This window comes from Microcaecilia unicolor, chromosome 6 (genome assembly GCF_901765095.1).
Source record: "Microcaecilia unicolor chromosome 6, aMicUni1.1, whole genome shotgun sequence".
Classification (NCBI taxonomy): Eukaryota; Metazoa; Chordata; class Amphibia; order Gymnophiona; family Siphonopidae; genus Microcaecilia; species Microcaecilia unicolor.
In genome coordinates this window covers 147,432,167-147,453,334 of record NC_044036.1, presented here as the reverse complement: position 1 = coordinate 147,453,334, position 21,168 = coordinate 147,432,167, and the positions used below count along the sequence as shown (strand labels likewise).

General features: G+C 43.6%; 1 protein-coding gene across 3 annotated transcripts in view; it reads right to left on the bottom strand.

The window, feature by feature from the left end:
• Positions 1-6,440: 6,440 nt before the first annotated feature.
• Positions 6,441-21,168, bottom strand: part of EOGT (EGF domain specific O-linked N-acetylglucosamine transferase) — a 55,128-nt gene continuing 40,400 nt past the window's right edge. For all 3 annotated transcript variants that reach the window (XM_030206206.1, XM_030206207.1, XM_030206208.1), the window contains 6 exons: positions 20,700-20,786; positions 17,857-17,925; positions 15,453-15,514; positions 11,907-12,026; positions 10,600-10,702; positions 6,441-7,225 (listed from right to left, as the gene is read on the bottom strand). In XM_030206206.1, the coding sequence (XP_030062066.1) occupies positions 7,079-7,225; positions 10,600-10,702; positions 11,907-12,026; positions 15,453-15,514; positions 17,857-17,925; positions 20,700-20,786 (588 nt within the window). In that variant the 3' untranslated portion in view covers positions 6,441-7,078. The remainder of the gene's footprint in view (positions 7,226-10,599; positions 10,703-11,906; positions 12,027-15,452; positions 15,515-17,856; positions 17,926-20,699; positions 20,787-21,168) is intronic.

Sequence of the window (21,168 nt, the reverse complement as noted above, 5' to 3'; positions counted from 1 at the left end):
CATGTTTCTTCTAAACTGATGTAATCTGGATTTTATTTGCAGAAGTGTTTTTAAAAAATTTTATATGGTCTTAGGTGTTTTATCTAGCTTTTCTTGTTTGTGATCCACTTTGAACTCATTAGATATTAGCAGAATACAAGAACAGCGTGTAACGTAATCTGTTTTTGCTCATCTTGAGGTCACTGCAGCCATCTCACAAGGGCACGTCAGACCAACATGCCAGGAGAGAGCCTCCATGTACAACAATGCAACACCCTGTGGTGAGTTAGCTACTGCTTGAATTATCTTCCATCTATACATACATAGGGGTCAGAAAGCTTATCTGTGGGTTTGCATTTAGATAGAGAATTTCAGGGGCCTGAAAAATCAACTAGCCCTCCTAGTGCCTACAACTACATCTACACAAGTAGCACATACGATGATAATATTTTTACCTGTTTGCATTTTTTAGTATCAATGCTGCATAGTCAGGGGTCTCCAAATAGGACAAAATGCTCACAGTGGGGGACCAGAGCACTGGGTAGCAAGGGAAAGCAAACTTTACAATTACATTTCCTTCAGCTATGTTCATGGCTTAGTTACTACTGAAAGCGAGGAGCAGCCACAGAAGGTGGAGGAACCCTCAATTCCTACGTCAAAGTAGTGCAGCAAAAGAAGATGATCTGGCCCTTTCAATAACCCATGGAGACGTATAACACTATATAGTCTTTATTAAGGAGCATCAAGTGACTGGACACAGCAGCTGTGTTTCAGCGCCTGTGCGCTTGCTTCAGGAGTCTCTGCTGGCGTATTTCCTGCTGAAGATCTAGACATTCTTCACTTTGGCAAAAAGTCTTTCCTTCAGACTGCCTTCAGGACAAAGTGAAGAACGTATAGATCTTCAGCAAGAAATACGCCAGCCAGGGGCGTAGCCAGACTTCAGCGGAAGGGGGGTCCAGAGCCCGAGGTGAGGGGGCACATGTTAGGCCCCCCCGGCGCCACTGACCCCCCCCCCCGCCATTGCCGACCCCGCCGCCAACTGTGTGACGACCCCCCCTCCCGCCGCCAACCCACCGTCGCCTACCTTTGCTGGCAGGGGACCCCAACCCTTGCCAGCCGAGGTCCTCTTCTTCCCACAAAAGGCTTCCTTCTGTTTCTGAAGTCCTGCCTTTTGCGGGAAGAAAAGGACCTCAGCTGGTGGAGGGGTTGGGGTCCCCTGCCAGCAAAGGCAGGTGACTGCGATGGCCGGGGGGGGGGGGGGTCGAGAGGGTCGTCAGCAGGGGGGCCAGGGCCAAATCTACAGGGGCCCAGGCCCCCCTGGCCCCACCTAGCTATGCCACTGATGCCAGCAGTGATTCCTGAAGCAGGCGCACAGGCGCTGAAACACAGCTGCAGTGTCCAGTCATTTGATGCTCCTTAATAAAGACTATATAGTGTTATACATCTCCCTGGGTTATTGAAAGGGCCAGATCATCCTGCTTAGTTACTACTGAAACTGAAGAAAACAGATATAGATGTCTTTAGTCTCCTTTTTAGGCATCAAATGTGAACTCCTACACATATATCCAGAATAGCCCTATGATATTTGCTTACTATACTACTATCATGCTCTATCATTATCATGTTACCCAAGATTCTGCAATACTAAATAACTATTTTCTTATGTACTTCCAATATTCATGATGTAGTGTAAGCCACATTGAGCCTGCAAAGAGGTGGGAAAATGTGGGATACAAATGCAATCAATAAATAAATAAATAAACCAGAAAGACCAATGACAATAAATGGGTCAGTTTAGTGCATCTGATTCTGGAGTACAAACTTGACCCATCGAGACCAAGCGTTCTATGAAGTTCTTTAGAAGAGCAATAGCAAGATATTGAACATTACCTACATCACATTTGGTTGAGCTTAAAATTAGCATATATCCAACCAAAGGCTCCTGAAGAAGGCCCTTGAGGGCCGAAACACGACTCGTGTCGAGCTGTGGATGTTTAATAAAAGGTGTAAGTTCGGACATCGTCTGCTGCCCTTTATTTTGTCACCCTTGTTGTGACTAATTCGTAAGGTTAAGGTTTATCATGTGTGCATAAACAAACTTTGCTTGGAAACCCTGAACCAGTAAGAAACTTAACGGTCCAGCAAAATCAAAGAGCTTTGCTTATAGAAGGATCAGTTTCAAGCAACCATTTCCTTTACTAGCTGAATTTACAAAGGCTCATCCAATATTAGGCTATTGGAGCCAGAGGCAAGGAAAATATGGTTGGGTGGGTTTGATTGTTTTTGGGGTTTTTTTTATATACACTGCTTTGATTGCCTCTTTGGAGGCAGGTAGGTTATATATATGAATTTTAATATTACCTATCACAATTATAAGCTTACCACGCAATGAAGCAGTGACTGACTTGGTTAAAAAACAGATGCAAATAGGTTAACGTGCTAACTTTATGTAAGAAGGGGTGGAAAAAAAAGGTTTTCTCCTATTCTTTTAGTCTGGAATCTAACAGCAAGAAAAATTAGTTGCAAAGTTTTCACCTCTTTTCCATCTCTCTCTCCCTCCCTCCCTTAACTTGTTTACTAAGGTACGCTAACGTTTTTAATGCACGCTAACCGTGTAGATGCCCATTATGGGTTGCTACATGGTTAGTGTGCATTACAAATGCTAGCACAGCTTAATAAACAGGGCCCTTGGCCAGTGGCCACCCATTTGAGTGCTCTTGGACACCTGCACGCATAGGATCTAAATGCAGGAATTTAGCTGCCACCATTGTACAACTGACCAATTCCCTCCCTCCCTGCCAAAGGGGTGTATGAATGCCCCAAGTGCACAGAAATCCTGACCTGAGAAATCAAACCCAAGTCCTCCACCTGGCAACATCAGCACTACCACTGAACCACTGGGCTGATCCACCAACAGTATTTTAAACATTTATGAAAAAAACGACAAAAAGGAGGAAAGGACCTCACAAAGCTGTGAAAAGCAAAAGAAAAACAGTGAGGTGAATCCAAGGAGGATAACAAAGAAGTCTTTATTGAAAATGCTTAAAAATGACCCAACACGGCTATTTTGCTGCACTTGCATCATTTACATTAGCCAACCATACGGCTACTGTTTTTCAGCGCATCTGCAAGATAATCGAAGGATTTCACAGCCAGATCCTTGGAACAAATTTTTCCTGTTGCCAAGCCCTACATTCCAACATCAGAGATTTATCAAGACCCCTGAGGCAGGCCTTCGGGCCGAAACACGGCCGTGTCAAAACATTTTATGAACACATGATAAGAAACATGACTTCTTAGAAAAACTATATATCCTTCAACTTATGCAATAACACAAGTAGAAAAAAAAACAGTAGTACTTCATTAACAAGGAATTTCATACTTCTCATCATTTTGATTACCTAAATTTGTTTTATACTGAAATATATATTTACCTCTGTGCAAAACCTAATATTTAAATACACATAACTTACATACCCTCACGGAAACAACTTCTGAATAACCCATTGCACTCAGTTTTCAAAGGGAAGCGACGTGTGTGTGTCTCCTTGACAAACGCAAAATGCATGCACCCGCTACATCTATCAATGATGGAAGAAGGGGGGAGGAGGATCTAAATAGCAAACAGACATTTGAAAAGGTCAAGCGCACGTGCTTTTTTTCCCCGGTGCTAAACACACCCACCTGAATGTTTTTTAATCCTGGCTAAAAGAGCAGGTGCTAAGGAGGGCCACAGTGGGCACTTTGCAGCCCAACCCTTTTGCCTGGATCAAATGCCATTCACTCGGCAAACTGATTTTCAAAATTGGCATCTGAAAGTCCCGACTGCACTTCAAAATTTAATCATTTCATCTTAATTTCTTTTACATAAATGTTTTAAAAATTACAAGGTAATAAATACAAAAATATATGCCTTTTACATATCTGAATTTAAAATGGCATGTTACCTTTAAAAAAATACAGCTTTTCACGTGTCATTCAGGTGATTCAAGAGCATTAAATATATTAAAAGTGTTAACTAACCACCTTTTCTAGGCATATTTAAGATATACATTCCATATACATATATAAAGTGGATATTTACAGTGTCATTTACTAATATTCAGCATGTTCTAATGCTATTACATGATATTTTCCATAGGGCCCAGTGCATAATGATCCCCTTAACATTTTACATCAATGACAGCATGAGGTTCAGGGTTTAGTAGGCAAGGATCCTACTTGTCAGTATGGACCCATTTTCCCTAATCCTCAACATGTCTTCCACATAGGCTATGTAGTGCTGGAATCCATACAACTTCATGTAAGTTATTCATCATACAGATGAGTCTGTCTGCTTCACAGACTTCATCATACAGTGTCAAAAGCACAGAAAAAAAATAAATTACAATCAAAAGTAATTAAGGCCTCTCTAGGGGACTCAGGATGATCATCATCCAGGTAAAAAGGCAAGAAGCAGAGTCAATTTCACAGTAGACATTCTCCCAAATATCTTTATCATCTTTTAAATTCAACTACACATTTAGGTTATTTTAAAATGCTTAAAAACTCTATTTTCTGATCACCTTTAAGAATCCAGCCTACAATCTAGATTTAACACCCTTTTTTTGGTTGCCAACCTGTTATTCTGAAGTCCTTTGTTAATATCTTCGCCACTCAGTGGGATAATACAAGCCACTACTAAGGGTCTGTAGATAATAAATGGGAAAGCATGGCACGGACAGAATTCTGGTGGGTTGACCTGAAGGATTCCGGAAGTTAGCGAGATTTCTAGTAGGAAGTGTGTGTTGTGAGCATATGCACAAATTAGCAAAAGGGAGGAGCAGGGCTTTGGGGAGGGGAGGAGGGAGAGAAGATCATCTCAATCATTTAGGGCAGGGGTGAGCAGCCACGGTCCTCAAGGGCCACAAACCAGTCGGGGTTTCAAGGATTTCCACAATGAATGTGCATGAAATCTATTTACATCCAAGAAAATCTGTGAACGTGGAGAACTCAAAAGTCCCACGGGAAAGCACTCGAAACAAACAAGCAAAAGTGGGAAGTGGAACACAGAAATCAGAGACTGGAGAACCTCAATCTTATGTGGAAAACGCTTATTGGTCCTTCACCAATAAACGTTTTCCACATAAGATTGAGGTTCTCCTGTCTGACTGCTGTGGTCCACTTCCCACTTTTGCTTGTCTGAAATCTATTTGCATACATGCAAATCAATCTCATGCATATTCATTGTGGAATCTTGAAAACTCAAGTGGGTTCTGGCCCTAGAGGACCGTGGTTGCTCACCCTTAGGATCTAAAGAAAGTAAAATTAGCCATAGCTGTGAAAAATACTGTATTTTCTTTTTTGGGGGGGGAGGGGGGAGGAAATAATTGCCATGAGGGGACTGCCGTTTGCCAGAACACAGAGAATTTTTCTGTGTCCAGCAACTTTCTCCTCCAACTTCAGGCTCCAAATGAACCCAAAGTTGTTCTAATAAGATAAAGACTTCAATCTCAGGTTGATAACATTTGTGAGAAAAACATCCAAATGCAGACATGCCCATTTTTGGACGTTTTTCTCTTTTGAAAATGAGCCCGATAGTAACCTATGTAACTTTGTAAGTCTATATGCTTTGAAAATAAGTCTCAAAGTTTCTCTGCATTTTAGCATGTGTTAATGAAATGAAGAAAAAAATACGTATATAGCAGATGAAATGGGGAAAAATGTTTTTTTTTCAAATGACACACTCAACTGTAGGGTGCAGTTCGAACCATCCTACTGGTCCTGAAGATTCTTTGCAGATCTTGGATCAACACAAAATCAATCCGGAGAATGATGTACATAAGTAATACCAAACTGGGAAAAGACCAAGGGTCCATCGAGCCCAGCATCCTGTCCACGACAGCGGCCAATCCAGGCCAAGGGAACCTGGCAAGCTTCCCAAATGTACAAACATTGTATACATGTTATTCCTGGAATTGTGGATTTTTCCCAAGTCCATTTAGTAGTGGTTTATGGACTTGTCCTTTAGGAAACCGTCTAACCCCTTTTTAAACTCTGCTAAGCTAACCACCTTCACCACGTTCTCCGGAAACAAATTCCAGAGTTTAATTATGCGTTGAAGAAACATTTTCTCCGATTTGTTTTAAATTTACTACACTGTAGTTTCATCGCATGCCCCCTAGTCCTAGTATTTTTGGAAAGCATGAACAGACGCTTCACATCCACCTGTTCCACTCCACTCATTATTTTATATACCTCTATCATGTCTCCCCTCAGCCGTCTCTTCTCCAAGCTGAAAAGCCCTAGCCTCCTTAGTCTTTCTTCATAGGGAAGTCATCCCATCCCCGCTACAAACATTCAAAGGGGCTTACGGCATGTGCATGAGTCCTTAAGAGGCAGTATCTGAACATAAACGAAGGGGCTTACGGGTTTTGAATGTTTGTAGCGGGGATGGGATGACTTCCCTATGAAGAAAGTCATCCCATCCCCGCTACAAACATTAAAAACCCGTAAGCCCCTTCGTTTATGTTCAGATACTGCCTCTTAAGGACTCATGCACATGCCATCACCTCAGTTAGGGTGACAACACTGAATCTATTTAAAAATAAACTAGATACGTATTTAAAGGGAAAAAATAAATAAAAAGACAGCGCTGACTATGCTGGGGTATCAGTTCTGAACCAACTGCCATACTTGGGGAGAAGGAATAAATTATAGTCATTGCTGAAGAATGGATAACAACTGCACAGTGGTTCTTGGCCTTGCCCTGGATTTACACATCTGGAAACAGCTGTGAGGCAAATCAGAATCGTTCTGAGCTTCTTTCAGCCTAAGCTACATAATTATCAGTCTTTGGCTAATTCTTACAATGATGCAATGAAATAACCTGTGAAGATATGAGAACTGTAGAAATTCTACTGGGAAATCCATGCAGAGCTTATTATGTTGGGTCCAAATTATATTGTAAATAGGGACCCGAAGGGAGGTGGCAGCAGTGGTGGCTGCAGCAGCTGATCAGTGCCAAAAGGGGCTTTCAGGTACAGATAAACTCTGAAAATTAAATGAGAAAAAAATGCCCTTTTTGAAAATTTAAAAAAAAAAAAAATCAGGTCCCTGCTTATAGCTCATCATGTTTTCTTTTAAATGGCCACTTGGAATGATTTGTCACATGATCTGCAGCTAGAAGCACTAGACGGACAAACTCTTCCACATCAAAAAAATAATTAGTAAACTTGGGGTGTTCTCCTAGCGTTGGATGATGACCCTGGGGGAGAAACAAAAATACACAAAAACGGCTTTGTTAAAGCAAGGTGACTTTTTTCTCATCTAGAAATAAGCAAATTAAAACAGTGTCTTCTCAAGGGGCAGGCTGTTTCAATATAGGTCTCACATGATCTATTGATCTCGTCCTGCCACAGTAGCAGCTGGTTCCATTCTAATGGAAGGCTTATTGGCAGATTTTGCTAATGGCCAATTAATTTAATTTCACTTCCTCCCCCAGCTATTAATATACAGCAGGTCCTTCATGCAGAACACTCAGCATGGGATGAAATACATTACACGAAACTGGTCAAAGAGTTATTCAATAAGGAACTTAACAGTCCAGCAAAAGCAAAAAACAAACAAACAAAAAAAAAAAAACTTTGAAACTTATCCTTCCATAAGCAAGCAACCAGTTCCTTTACTAGCTGAATTTACAGAGTATCATTAAATATTAGGATATTGGAGGCAAGGTTTTTATTTTATATATATATATATATATATATATATATATATATAAAACGCACCTCCAACGTTCTAATGAAGCCTCTGTTAGCCAACTTTCTAAGTGAAGAGGGTGAGATCGCATTGTGTCTGCCCCGCCCACGCGTCAAACGTGATGACGTCGAGGGCGGAGCAATGACACTCAACCAATCGCATCGCTCGGCAGCGAAGCGTCAGGGAAGGAGGCGGCGCTCTCGACGTCTAGCCTTCCCTTCGCTGTGTTCCGCCTTCTTCTGACGTCAAGGATGACGTCAAAAGAAGGCGGAACACAGCGAAGGGAAACCTAGACGTCGGGAGCACCGCCTCCTTCCCTGACGCTTCGCTGCCGGAACCGCCACGGAGGTAAATTTAAAAACAAGAAAAAAAAAAAAAAACACACATGTTGGGGGGAGAGAAGAGGGTGGCCACTAAAGTACAACAATGGGAGCGGGAGGGCAGGGGAGAAACGACAGCATGGATGCGAAGGGGGGGGGGGGGAGAAGAGGGCGGGCCAGGCTGGGACATGGCAGAGAGAGGAGCATGGATGCGAGGGGGGGACATGGAAGGGAGAGAGGGGACTTGCTCGAAAAGGATGAATGCAGGCGGCAGGGGACAGAGGAGCATGGATGGCCATGGATTGAGAGGGGAGGGCTCAGAGAGAGAGGGGAATTGCTGGAAAGGGATGAATGGAGGGGCAGGGGACAGAGGAGCATGGATGGGCATGGATTGGAAGGGCAGGACTCAGGAAGAGGGGAATTGCTGGAAAGGGATGAATGGAGGGGGCAGGGGACAGAGGAGCATGGATGGGCATGGATTGGAAGGGCAGGACTCAGGAAGAGGGGAATTGCTGGAAAGGGATGAATGGAGGGCACAGATGGCCATGGATGCATATGGATTGCAGGGCAGGCCTCAGGCAGAAAGGGGAATTGCTGGATAGGGATGAATGGAGGGGCCAGGTGACAGAGGAGCATGGATGGGCATGGATTGGAAGGGCAGGACTCAGGAAGAGGGGAATTGCTGGAAAGGGATGAATGGAGGGCACAGATGGGCATGGATGCATATGGATTGCAGGGCAGGCCTCAGGCAGAGAGGGGAATTGCTGGATAGGGATGAATGGAGGGGCCAGGTGACAGAGGAGCATGGATTGGAAGGGCAGGACTCAGGAAGAGGGGAATTGCTGGATAGGGATGAATGGAGGGCACAGATGGGCATGGATGCATATGGATTGCAGGGCAGGCCTCAGGCAGAGAGGGGAATTGCTGGATAGGGATGAATGGAGGGGCCAGGTGACAGAGGAGCATGGATTGGAAGGGCAGGACTCAGGGAGAGGGGAATTGCTGGATAGGGATGAATGGAGGGGACAGATGGCATGGATGGATATGGATTGCAGGGCAGGCCTCAGGGACAGATGGGAATTGCTGGATAGGGATGAATGGAGGGGCCAGGTGACAGAGGAGCATGGATTGGAAGGGCAGGACTCAGGAAGAGGGGAATTGCTGGATAGGGATGAATGGAGGGCACAGATGGGCATGGATGCATAAGGATTGCAGGGCAGGCCTCAGGCAGAGAGGGGAATTGCTGGATAGGGATGAATGGAGGGGCCAGGTGACAGAGGAGCATGGATTGGAAGGGCAGGACTCAGGGAGAGGGGAATTGCTGGATAGGGATGAATGGAGGGGACAGATGGGCATGGATGGGCATGGATTGGGAGGGCAGGGCTCAGGGAGAGAGGGGAATTGCTGGAAAAGGATGAATGGAGAGGGCAGGGCACAGATGGGCATGGATTGGGAGGGCAGGGCTCACACTCTCTCTCTCATATACAATGTCTTTCTGACTCTCACTCTCACACACTCTATCTCACACTGTATCACATTCACTCTCTATGTGCCACACACTCACTCACACACTCGCTTGGTCTCATACACTCACTCTCACAGAGAATCTGTGTCTCACACACACTCTCTCTCTCGCCCACACACACACACTCTCTCTCACACTGTGTCTCACATACACACTTGCACACACTCTCATTCTCACACACACACTCTGTCACAAACACACTCACACCCACACTCACTCTCTCTCTCACACACTCACACTTTCACTCTGACTCTCAAACAGTCACTCTCACATACACTCTCCCAAACATACACACTCCGAGGAAAACCTTGCTAGCGCCCATTTCATTTGTGTCAGAAACGGGCCTTTTTTACTAGCATATATATATATATATATATATATATATATATATATATACACACACACACACACACGTATACATATACACACACTGCTTCGACTGCCGCTTTGGAAGCAGGTAGGTGGTAAGAATTTTAGGGGGCCTTTTACTAAGCAGCGTAGGCGCTTACGTGTGCCCAACGCAAGTCAATTTGGAGTTACCATTCAGCTACCTCGCGGCCTTTGCGTTAATTTCCTTTTTGACACGCTTCCGCTACGCACGCTGGAAAATAATTTCTATTTTCTGGCACGTAGCAGAAACCGGGCATAGACGATTACCGCACAGTTATCACGTGAGACCTTACCGCTAAGTCAATGGCTGGCGGTAAGGTCTCAGACCCAAAATGGACGCGCGCCAATTTTTATTTTGCCGCACGTCCGTTTTCGGCAAAAATTTTAAAAAGGCCTTTTGTACAGGCGCGCTGAAAAATGGATCTGCGTGCGCCCAAAACACATGCCTACACTACCGCAGCCCATTTTTCGGCGCACCTTAGTAAAAGGGCCCCTATACAAATAATCCCTTTCCTTTCCCACTATCACACTCATAAGCTTACCATGCAATGTAGCAGCAACAGGCATGGTTAAGACAGATGCAAATAGGAGAAAGAAGATCAAAAAGAAAACATCAGAGAATGCATCTCTCTGCCTGCCCTATACCTTGTCCTGAGGGAAAACCTTGTTCCTTTTTTGCCAGGTGATGTAATGAACGCCCCTCAGCCGAGCCAGATCGGAATAGCAGTAACCATCTTCACAGTTATACCTAGAAAATATTCCAAAATCACGCATGTGAAGGCCCATTTTAGGCAAGTCACCGAGAAGGAAAATCGAGACATTAAGGCGGGGGACATGCTTCAATTCCCCACCAAGTCAAGTATGAGGAAGTGGCTGATGGTGGGAAGAAGTTACCCTCACCCCTTAGTCACATCACCACTTACCCTCACCCCTTAGTCACATCACCACTATCTTCTACCCCCCCCCCCCCCCCCACAAACAATTCTTACCAGGGGTCTCCCTGATATCTAATAGAAGGCAGAAGCATCCAGGGCCCTACCTGTTAGTGCCTGGGTTCAAAAGGACATCTCTGACACCCCTAGCAGCAGTCTCATGTCATTACTGCGAAGGGACAATTTACAAGAATGTTCAGCCCTTATTTGGCACCTTAACCTTTAGCAGTAATAAAGCTACGTAATTGAAGGAAAAATTAGGTCTTGCCTGATAGTTTTCTTTCCATTGGTCCTTCTCACTATTCCAGAAGTCCACCTGAGGCTTCTGAGATGTTTAGTCGGTGAAGTAATGGGTCAACAACAGTCACCTTGCATGGTGCTTCCTGCATATCTCTTGTTCTCTACTGAGATGAGACAGGCCCTCATATGTTTGCTCGTCTGGTTAGTTTAGGTTAGCGAGTTCAGGTTGTTGTCTTTATTCTGAGTTTCTCCTTAGTGCTTGTCTATGTAAATACTGAGGAGCTGGACTGAATGCCAAGAGAGATATATGTCTAAGGTCAGTTTTCAGTTCTCTGTCTCCACGTGCTGGTTGATGGACACAACTATCTCACAGGTTCTGGAACAATGGGAAGGACTATGGAAAGAAAATTATCAGGTAGGACCTAATTTCTCCTTCTCTCCAATATTAGTGGAAACACAATTTTACATGCTAAGCACAAAAATGTGTGCACGAGATTACAGAATGAGGGGGTTCATGTACTATAAACCAGTGCTTGTCAATATTTTTGTAGCCGTGACCCCATGGTGGTTGCCAAATAAGATTGTGTGACCTCCCGGAGATGTAGAATAATGATGACCCGATGGAGCGCCCACCTAAGTTGTGACCCCAAATGTGGGTTTTGTGACCCAAATTAGGGGTCCTGACCCACAGTTTGGGAAGTTCTGTTATAAATAGATGAGATTATAGTCTGTGTTACAACTGAATAGTTTCTAGAATACAGAAAATAATTGAAGACTTACAGTTCAAAAACCACTGCCCAGTCCGGTAGAAAGAGAAGGTGTGTGAGGCCTGCACCGTGAATCCCAATAAATATATCAGAACTGTGTGTGATTCTCAACTGCTCAAGAAAGCCAAGCTCTCTGTGGGTAACAGAAGCCACAGAAGAAAACAATTAATATGTGGAAAGGCAAGTTCCAATCAGAGCTTTCACACAGGCATCGGTCCCATCTGATTGTATAAAATATTCTGAGGAAATGCAAAGTGAGGGATAGGCAAAGAAAAAAAAAGTCTCCCCCCACCCCCCACCCCTCATTTGTTTTAGCAGGTGACATTTCATTTTACTGCGAGCCAAAATTTAGCAAGCACTAAAGGGGGGGCAATTTTATAACAAATTAGGCACCTAAGTTCAGTTATATAATGTAACTAGCTATTGATGTGCCTAAAATTTAGGTGCTCACACACCAGCCATGTGCAGGTGCCTCATAGGTCCTTTTACTAAGCTGCGAGGGAAAAAAGGCTACCTTTTTATATTGCTACCTCAAAGAAAAACAGTAGAAAACCCTTGAACACAATATTTCAGTGTCAATAGCAGAATTTGTTTTTTTTTTAAATATGCGTATGTGGTTTCTCCCTTTTAAAAAAAAACATTTATTAATATTCTAGCCTCTGAAAACAGAGCATAAAATTCAGTGCAGCACGTCAAGCCCCGAATCCACTGGGAGAAAGGAACTTTGTTTACAAATTCTAAAACAATCTGATCTCATGGTTAAGACAGCGAGCCTGTGACAGGAAACCTCAGAGATACTCCAAGATCTGAATGGTCTAGCCCAAAACACAGGAGTAAAATTAAAAGGAATTAATCCAGAGATTGTGGTATTCTGTACAGCAACAGAGAAAACAAACTCCCAGTGATTCACTTTTCCTTCGCTTCAGGACCCTGGGAAAAGGGAAATGCAACCCAAGACTGTGGTTTCCTGCCACAACAGTGAAGCTTGAACTCTGGGAGCTGCTGAGAAGGCCGAGAACCTTACATTGCATTTTTTTTTGTGTGGGTGGGTTCTTGGCCAAGGCAGAACTGACTGGCTGTGCCAATGCTTTCTGGCCGGGAATATTGGGCTTGAATGCTCAGCTAGGAGAATTGCCTCTCCTGGTACCACCTCCTAGTGTTTTATCAAGTAAAAGTAGGCACGTAATTGTCTTTCTAAAACACCATCTACATACGCAAGGTTCTAAAATTACCCTTGTTAGCTTTCCTTACTTTACATGGCTATGAAATAACATTTTTAACTGCAAAAGTATGCTTTAGGCATCTGCCTTCTCAAGCACTTCTGAGAACGTGGGTGAATTAGCCCCTGAATTCTATAAGTCACTAAATATTAGCGCCAATAATTGAGATCTTAACAAGCAATTATTGGTGGTTAGAGCACTGGTCTCCCAATCCAGAGGTGGCCGGTTCAAATCCCACTGCTGCTCCTTGTGATCTTGGGCAAGTCACTTAAATCTCCATTGCCTCAGGTACAAACTTAGATTGTGAGCCCTCCTGGGACAGAGAAATATCCAGTGTACCTGAAGGTAACTCACCTTGAGCTACTACTGAAAAAGGTGTGAGCAAAAATCTAATTAAATAATTGAATTTAATTAAAATTTACACACAGAAATTTAGGCAGACAATCCTTGTGTGAAATAAAGGATGGGGGATGGCCATGGGAGGTTCATGGGTGGATCAGGAACATTCCTTCAATTTACGCACATTGTTATAGAATAAAGGGGGTCAGCGCCTAATTTAGGCGCAGGGATTTCCATCAAGGTTTCATTGGTGTAAATGATCGCATCTAAATGTAGTCGTGATTCCTGGCGCCAAGCACTATTCTATAAAACAGTGTCCAACTTTAAGCACCGTTAATAGAATAGAAATTAAAGTGCTATTTTTTTGGTGCCATTTATAAAATTTAGTTCTAGATGTTTATTTATCAAGACAACACTCAGAGGGTGAAAACCAGGAGGCCTTGAGCATGCACAGACGCTCAAGGTCCCACACAGGCCCAGCTCGCTTTCTGTTTCCTGTCAGAAGCAGCAGCCAGGAGGGAGCGGTGAGAAATGCTGGTCAGCATGGTGGGGGCGGGGAAGGAACAAGAGAGAAGTGCCTGTCACCACAGGGGGATAGGGGGGAGGACAGAAATTTCTTCCAACTCGACTACGCCAAGATCACAATTTTTGATCTTTTTTTTTTTTAACATCGAAAAATCTCAGCTCACAGCAGGGCTGCCAAGAGGGGGTGGGGGGAGAGAAGATTCCTAGAGTCCAGCACCTGCAATTGAAACAGACTGCTCTGCCAGCCATGGGTCCTTCTTCCTGCTGCGCCTCACATCCTGTGAAGTAGCTTCACATTTCCGCATAGGGGCAGCAGGAAGGAGGACCTGTGACCAGCAGAACACACTCCCTTGATCGCTACAGGGGGAAGGGGGGCTGCGGCACTGGTGGTGGGGCCTGAAAATTGTTTGGCTCGGACCCAGCTTTGTCTTTCGGCGGCCCTGCTTAAAGTCGAGTATAAGTGAAGTGCTGCTAGTGCAGTGGACTTTGATCCTGGGGGACTGGGTTCAATTCCCACTGCAGCTCCTTGTGATTCTGGGCAAATCAGTTAACTCTCCATTGCCCCAGGTACAAATAAGTACCTGTATATACTATGTAAACCACTTTGAATGTAGTTGCAAAAACCACAGAATGTTGGTATATCGAGTCCAATTCCCTTTCCCTATTTGAGATTCTCCATGGAACGTTGTAACTATTTGAGGTTCTACATGGAACGTTGCTACTATTTGAGGTTCTACATGGAATGTTGCTAGTGGAGGAGTAGCCTAGTGGTTAGCGCAGTGGACGTTGATCCTTGGGAACTGGGTTTGATTCGCACTGTAGCTCCTTGTGACTCTGGGCAAGTCACTTAACCCTCCATTGTCCCAGGTACAAATAAGTACCTGTATATACTATGTAAACCGCTTTGAATGTAGTTGCAAAAACCACAGAAAGGCGGTATATCAAGTCCCATTAACAAGATTCCATGCATAATCTCGAAGAGTAGCAACATTCCATGTAGAACCCCAAAGAATAGCAGCATTCCGGAATCCCAAAGAGAAAGCAGTAGAGGAGTAGCTTAGTAGCTAGTGCAGTAGATGTTGATCCTTGGGAACAGGGTTCAATTCCCACTGTAGCTCCTTGGACTCTGGGCAAGTCACTTAACCCTCTATTGCCCCAGGTATAAATACTATGTAAACCGCTTTGAAGGTAGTTGCAAAGACCACAGAAAGACAGTATATCAAATCCCATTTGCCCTCTCATTATATCTAGAGTTACCATATGGCTCCAGAAAAACGAGGACAGATTGAGCCAGTCTGAGTTTTACTTCCATTGCTTTCAATGGAAGCAAAACCCGGACTGGATCAATGTGCCCTACTTTTTATGGACCCATATGGTAACCCTAATTATATCCCTGGACTTTCTCCTGAGCTCCCTTATTTTGTATTTGGGCCTTATGAAAGAGTTTAAAAACAGCTGAACACAGACAGACTTACTTGTATTTGTAATCGACTACTTGAACCTCCAGCATTGATATTGTTTTTAAAGCATTCACCAGCTAAAAAGGAAAAAAATCCAACATTAAAATGGTTTTGCATCCTTTACTTTCTGTTACTTTTGCATTTGCCTCTCACTAGCATCCCCAGGCCTGGCCGACCTGGGAAATAAAAAAGACCTAACTTAGCATTGAATTAGGGACCTTCCCATAACAGCACACAGTAGTAACACCAAGCTGGCCCAAAAGCATATATAGTTTCTTGTTTGTTTTTTTTAATACACAAGCAATCACTTTTCCTCCCCTTCTCTACCCCTTATTACCTCCTTGCACAGAATTATAGTACCAAAGGATGGCTCACTCTGCCATAACGATGCAAAAACAGAAGAAACAAATCTTCACAAAAAATAAATGACAAACAAAACAGCGAAGATGACTAAAAGTAAATGGACGATGCTCCAGATAAAAATCCAATATTTATTGATCGATGAACAAGACTCGACACAGCTGTGTTTCGGCCTAAAGGGCCTGCATAAGCAGTCTTTTGCGATCAGAACAATCAATCCTTGTATTCCGTCATACAATTGTTGATCTTGTAATGGAGCTGCAACGTCTCTTGCGTCAGAATGAAAACTACTCTTGTCGGCTTTCTAATCTCGATCTGGGTCTACACTCGAGATTATTTTTTATGCTTTGTATGACGTTTGGAAAATAAAAAAAATAAAGCCGACAAGAGTACTTTTTCATTCTAACACAAGAGTCATTGCAGCTCCATTACAAGATCAACGATTGTATGACGAATACAAGGATTGATTGTTCTGATCGCAAAAGACTCCTGATGCAGGCCCTTTAGGCCAAAACATGGCTGTGTCTTGTTCATCGATCAATAAATATTGGATTTTTATCTGGAGCATCGTCCATTTACTTTTAGTCATCTTCGCTGTTTTGTTTGTCCCTCTGCCATAATCCACTACAGGACCAAGGCTAGTGCAGGTCACATGCAATGGAACTCTGGAAACACGTGGGGAGAAGAAACAGAGGGAACTCTGTTCTTATGCTCAGGGGCATAACCAATAGTCCAATTTGGGGGGGGGGGGGGAGGGGGCTGAGATGGACTGGTAGGAGCCAAGCATTTCCTCTCATGTCATTTCTTCCTACTTCTCCCTCCTCCCCACACATTCATACTTTTGCTGATAGGGGTGCCTAAGAGATTCGCTGGCCGAGCCCCCACTCCTGCTGCCTCGGCAGCGAGAAAGCCAGCGGGGTGCTTCCACCAAGGAGGTTTAATGACAGGAGATGGCATGACGTCAAAAAGCTGAAGCCCATTCCCCCATCAGCTGCCATCTTGGTATATCCAAAACAAACTATCAGCGGCTGCATCCACGTTGTCGTTGTGCATTGTTTTACAAACATGCCGGCTTGTGCAACATGGGGATGTACAAAGAAAAACTACATATGGGAAGTTTTCAAATAAATAATCAAGCTGTCAGAGAGCTCATGGAGCAGTGAAAGGCTTCCAGGAAGAAGGGGGTCCTGTGTGCAAGACAATTAACAGAATCGCAGAGACAGAGGAAGATGGAAACTTGCCGGTCAATATTCAGCCAGGAGCCTTTCCTGCCCAGTTAAATCGCTTTGCATCAGGTAGTTGGAGTCTAATTCTAGGATAGACAGAGGCACCCGGGCCATGGGTTGCTGCTGTCGCTGTCTTTATGAGATGGAAAAAAAAAAGGCACATAGCACAGCACTGAAATCCACAATACAGCATTGCAAATAACAAGGGGGGGGGGGGGGGGGGCTTGCCAGAATCAACTTTTAAGGAGTACAAGAATGCTACGGGCTAGCAAGAGAGTCCAGGAGAACAGTCCACAGCATTAAAAATATCTAAAGGTATTTAAAAAAATAAATAAAGGTGCAATAAGTGTAATAAATCTGCATCTCAACAATTGTGGAACAAAAAAGTGAACTTTTAAAGGTATACTAAGGGGATCCAGGAGTATCCAGAGGATCCCACAGTATATTTTTGTTTACCATTTGCCACTCTGGAGCGCTGACAAACATTAGCCCTCCCCCCCACCCCCCCCAATCCCCTCATAACAGAGAGAATGCAACACCTAGGAGGTTTACTAAAACAATATAAACCTCACAAGTTTGCTATTGTTTTAGACAAACCAATATGGTAGCAAGCTCTGCACACTGCTTTCAGCCCAGATAATGGGCCAGACAGGCTCATGCTATCTCCTATCGTTAAACCTCCTTGGCTTTAAGCAGCAGATGCCGGCACTTCCACACATGCTCAGAGCGGAGCTCAGAGACCAGAATGGCAGAGCCACATAACAGCAACTGCCTTGAATAAAACAAAAATGTGCTTTCCTAAGCACTAGCTTTTCAAACATGTAATTGCCAACCTTGTCCTGGTTTAATATCCTGCGATACTCTGTACTGCGTGCTAGAATGGTGACTTGAATCTTCCCATCCTAAATAAAAAGGCAAAACAAGTCATTATCGCATTCTGTGCATCTGGCCCCACCTGCTTCTCCGGCATTTTCACAGACCTTCTGAAGAAAAGCAATGAGTCCCGTTACCCCTGTCACCGTGCAGAAGCAGTTGCCTGGATTCAGAAATTCAGGAATAGGGACAGAGAAAAACATGCATATTTAGTAGGGGTGGGCATTTAATGCATTATTAATGCGATTAATTTTATTTATTTATTTATTTATTTATTTTATTAATCATGGCCTCAATTTTTAACTCCTGTCCATTGTCCAGCATTTCTTTTTCTCCCCTGTCTATCCTATTTCACCTTGCCATAACGTAGCGGAGGGAAAGCATCAGCGTCAGATGCAAGTAGCATGTGGGATTTGCTGCCGGAGACTCTATGAAGAGCCAGATAAATGTTAAGATAAATATGGGGGATGGGAGATTCTGAACCTGTGTGTTGGGGTGGGGGGGGGGGAGGAGGGTAGCATCAGCAGGAGAGGACAGAAGAGAAATGGGCATATGTGTGTCAGGAGTAACAGGATTCCCCTGTACATACACCCAAGTGTATGTACCAGGGACGTAGCCAGACTTCGGCGGGAGGGGGGGGGGGTCCAGAGCCCGAAGTGAGGGGTACATTTTAGCATCCCCCCCCGCCGCCACCACCAACAACTTTGACCCCCTCCCCCCCACACACACACTGCCAACGACCCTCTCAACCTCCCCTCCCACCGCCACCTACCTTTGCTGGCAGGACGTCAGACTCAGAAACAGAACGAAGGAAGAAGAGGACCTCGGCTGGCGGGGTTCCCCGCCAGCAAAGGTAGGCGACGGCGGGTTGGCGGTGGGAGGGGGGGGTCGAGAGGGTCATCGGCAGGGGGTCCAGGGCCAAATCTACGGGGGCCCAGGCCCAGCGCCACTGGTATGTACAGGGGAATGGATGAACAGGAGAGGAGAAAGGTAGGTACCTGTATGGAAGGGAGGGGGAGCAATGTGCTGTGGGAAGGAAGTGTGTGTATGAAAATTTTCATTATACTCAGCAGGTTTGAAAACTTTCCACTTAGTGGGAATTTAGTACTACCAAGCCATCCAGACCAGAGGTACGACTAATCATATGATTAACATTTTTAATACCACAATGAATTTTGATTAAATGTTTTAATTGTTGCCCACCTCTAATTGAATAGCATGTTTTGAAGGATAATCAGCCACAATAAGCATCTGTTCAAAAAAAAATCGCTAAAGCATGTGCCCAAAATGCATGCCATGATTAAGCGTGATTAATCTTTCATTTTTAATCATTGCCCACCCCTAATATTTAACAGGGACTGCTCAGAGAACAAGGAGAGAAGCCTCAACCAGAAACAGTCAATACAAATTGTTCTCACTGTTTGTGAAAAGTAAGCACTACTCTTGTAATTGGTCCAATCACTTCTTTGATTTACATGCCACCCTCCTCCCCAAAAGGACTCAAGGACAATTTACTACAAAAAAATCAGATATATCAACATACAGTAAGAATCTAGATATTTCCCACTGAGGCATTTTAATTGAATCTTAGAGAAGAGATACAAGAGGTGTCTTTGCCTATATTAATCCCCTAGTGCAGGGATGAGCAGCCATGGATCCTCAAGGGCCACAACCCAGTTGTGTTTTCAAGATTTTCACAATGAATATGCACGAGATCTATTTTCATATAATGGAAGCAGTACATACAAATCAATCTCATGTATATTCATTGTGAATATCTTGAAAATGCGACTTGGATTTGGCTCTCGAGGACAATGGTTGCCCACCCTTGCTCTAGAGGGTGTTTGCAAGCTGTCGGCCATATAAGTTTGGACACCTACATTGCCCTAGCTATGATCATCACCTTTCATTTTTATCCTTACCCCTCTCACCATACTAAGGTGATCTCCCTGCTGTCAGGTGTACAAGCTCAACCACGTATAGGAAATTATTCCTTCTCCTTACTCAAGAAACATACCCGTCAGCCTGCTGCCTATGCTAAGAAAACGGTCACCTCCCTTGCTTAATTATAGCTATGAAACTATCAAAGACTTGTTCCAAGGTGAAAATTGAGAACTTGACACTTGTTCTGCTGCTCGATGAATGCTGACTTAATACAGGGTCAAAAAGGGGAGAAGGCACTTTCATATTTATTTATAACATTTATACCCCACATTTTCCCACCCATTGGCAGGCTCAATGTGGCTAACATCAGTCCGTATACGCAATTGCCAATCCGGTAAACAAACAGAAAGTATAGCAAGATGAATAGGAAGGACAGTAATTACAAGGGACGAGAGAAAAGAGGGGAAGGGTAATAGTCCATGAGGTCCATAAATTAGTCATGTTCCAGGAATTATGGATTTAAGACGGATACATTAGGGCAAGCCTTTCCAAATAAGCTGGTCTTAAGAGATTTTCTGAAGTTCAGATGATCATGAATGTAGCATCAAGGTTTGTATAACTGGATCAACACCCAGGCCCACCCTCATTCCTTTTTATCTACTGCTCCCCCATGTGTTCTTGCTTTACATTAAAGGATATAAGAAAACTAAATATTAACAATCCAGATCTAAGACTATTGAATCCAATTGTATAAGCAGTCCTTTTTATCATTAAATAATTCAATGAAAGTACAATAAGCTGAACAATCCATTGTCCAAAGCTCCATATTACTCTACAGAATGTGCCACATAAGTGTACGGAGAAATATTAATAAAGTTTACACTGATCAATTAAATCTCCCAAAAAAGGAACTTCATACCTTAGACTCATCTTGAGTAATATTTAATCTGTGTAACACATGTTGAGCAAAAGCTCTGAAAAGACCGGTACCATGACAATCGGCGATCTGAAATGGAAGAGAGATATTACGTCTTACCTGCTAATTTCCTTTTCTTTAATTCACCAAACCAGTCCAGAATCTGTGGGTTATGTCTATTGACCACAGATGGATGTAACCCACGGGTTCTCAATGGACATAACCCACAGGCTCTGGACTGGTTTAGATACTACTTAATAATGGTTTCTATTAGAAGGACTTCATAAACTGAATAAAAAAAGATAACTTTAGTCTACATACACGTTTTTTTTTTTTCTGGTCTCAGTATTTTTATTGTTTTAATAACAGCATAACAAAGTATAAATCATTGTAATAGCATAAATTATCAAAAAAGAAAAAAAAAGAGGGAGAAAAGGACTTCTCAACATGCATCACCTAAGTAGGTCAACAG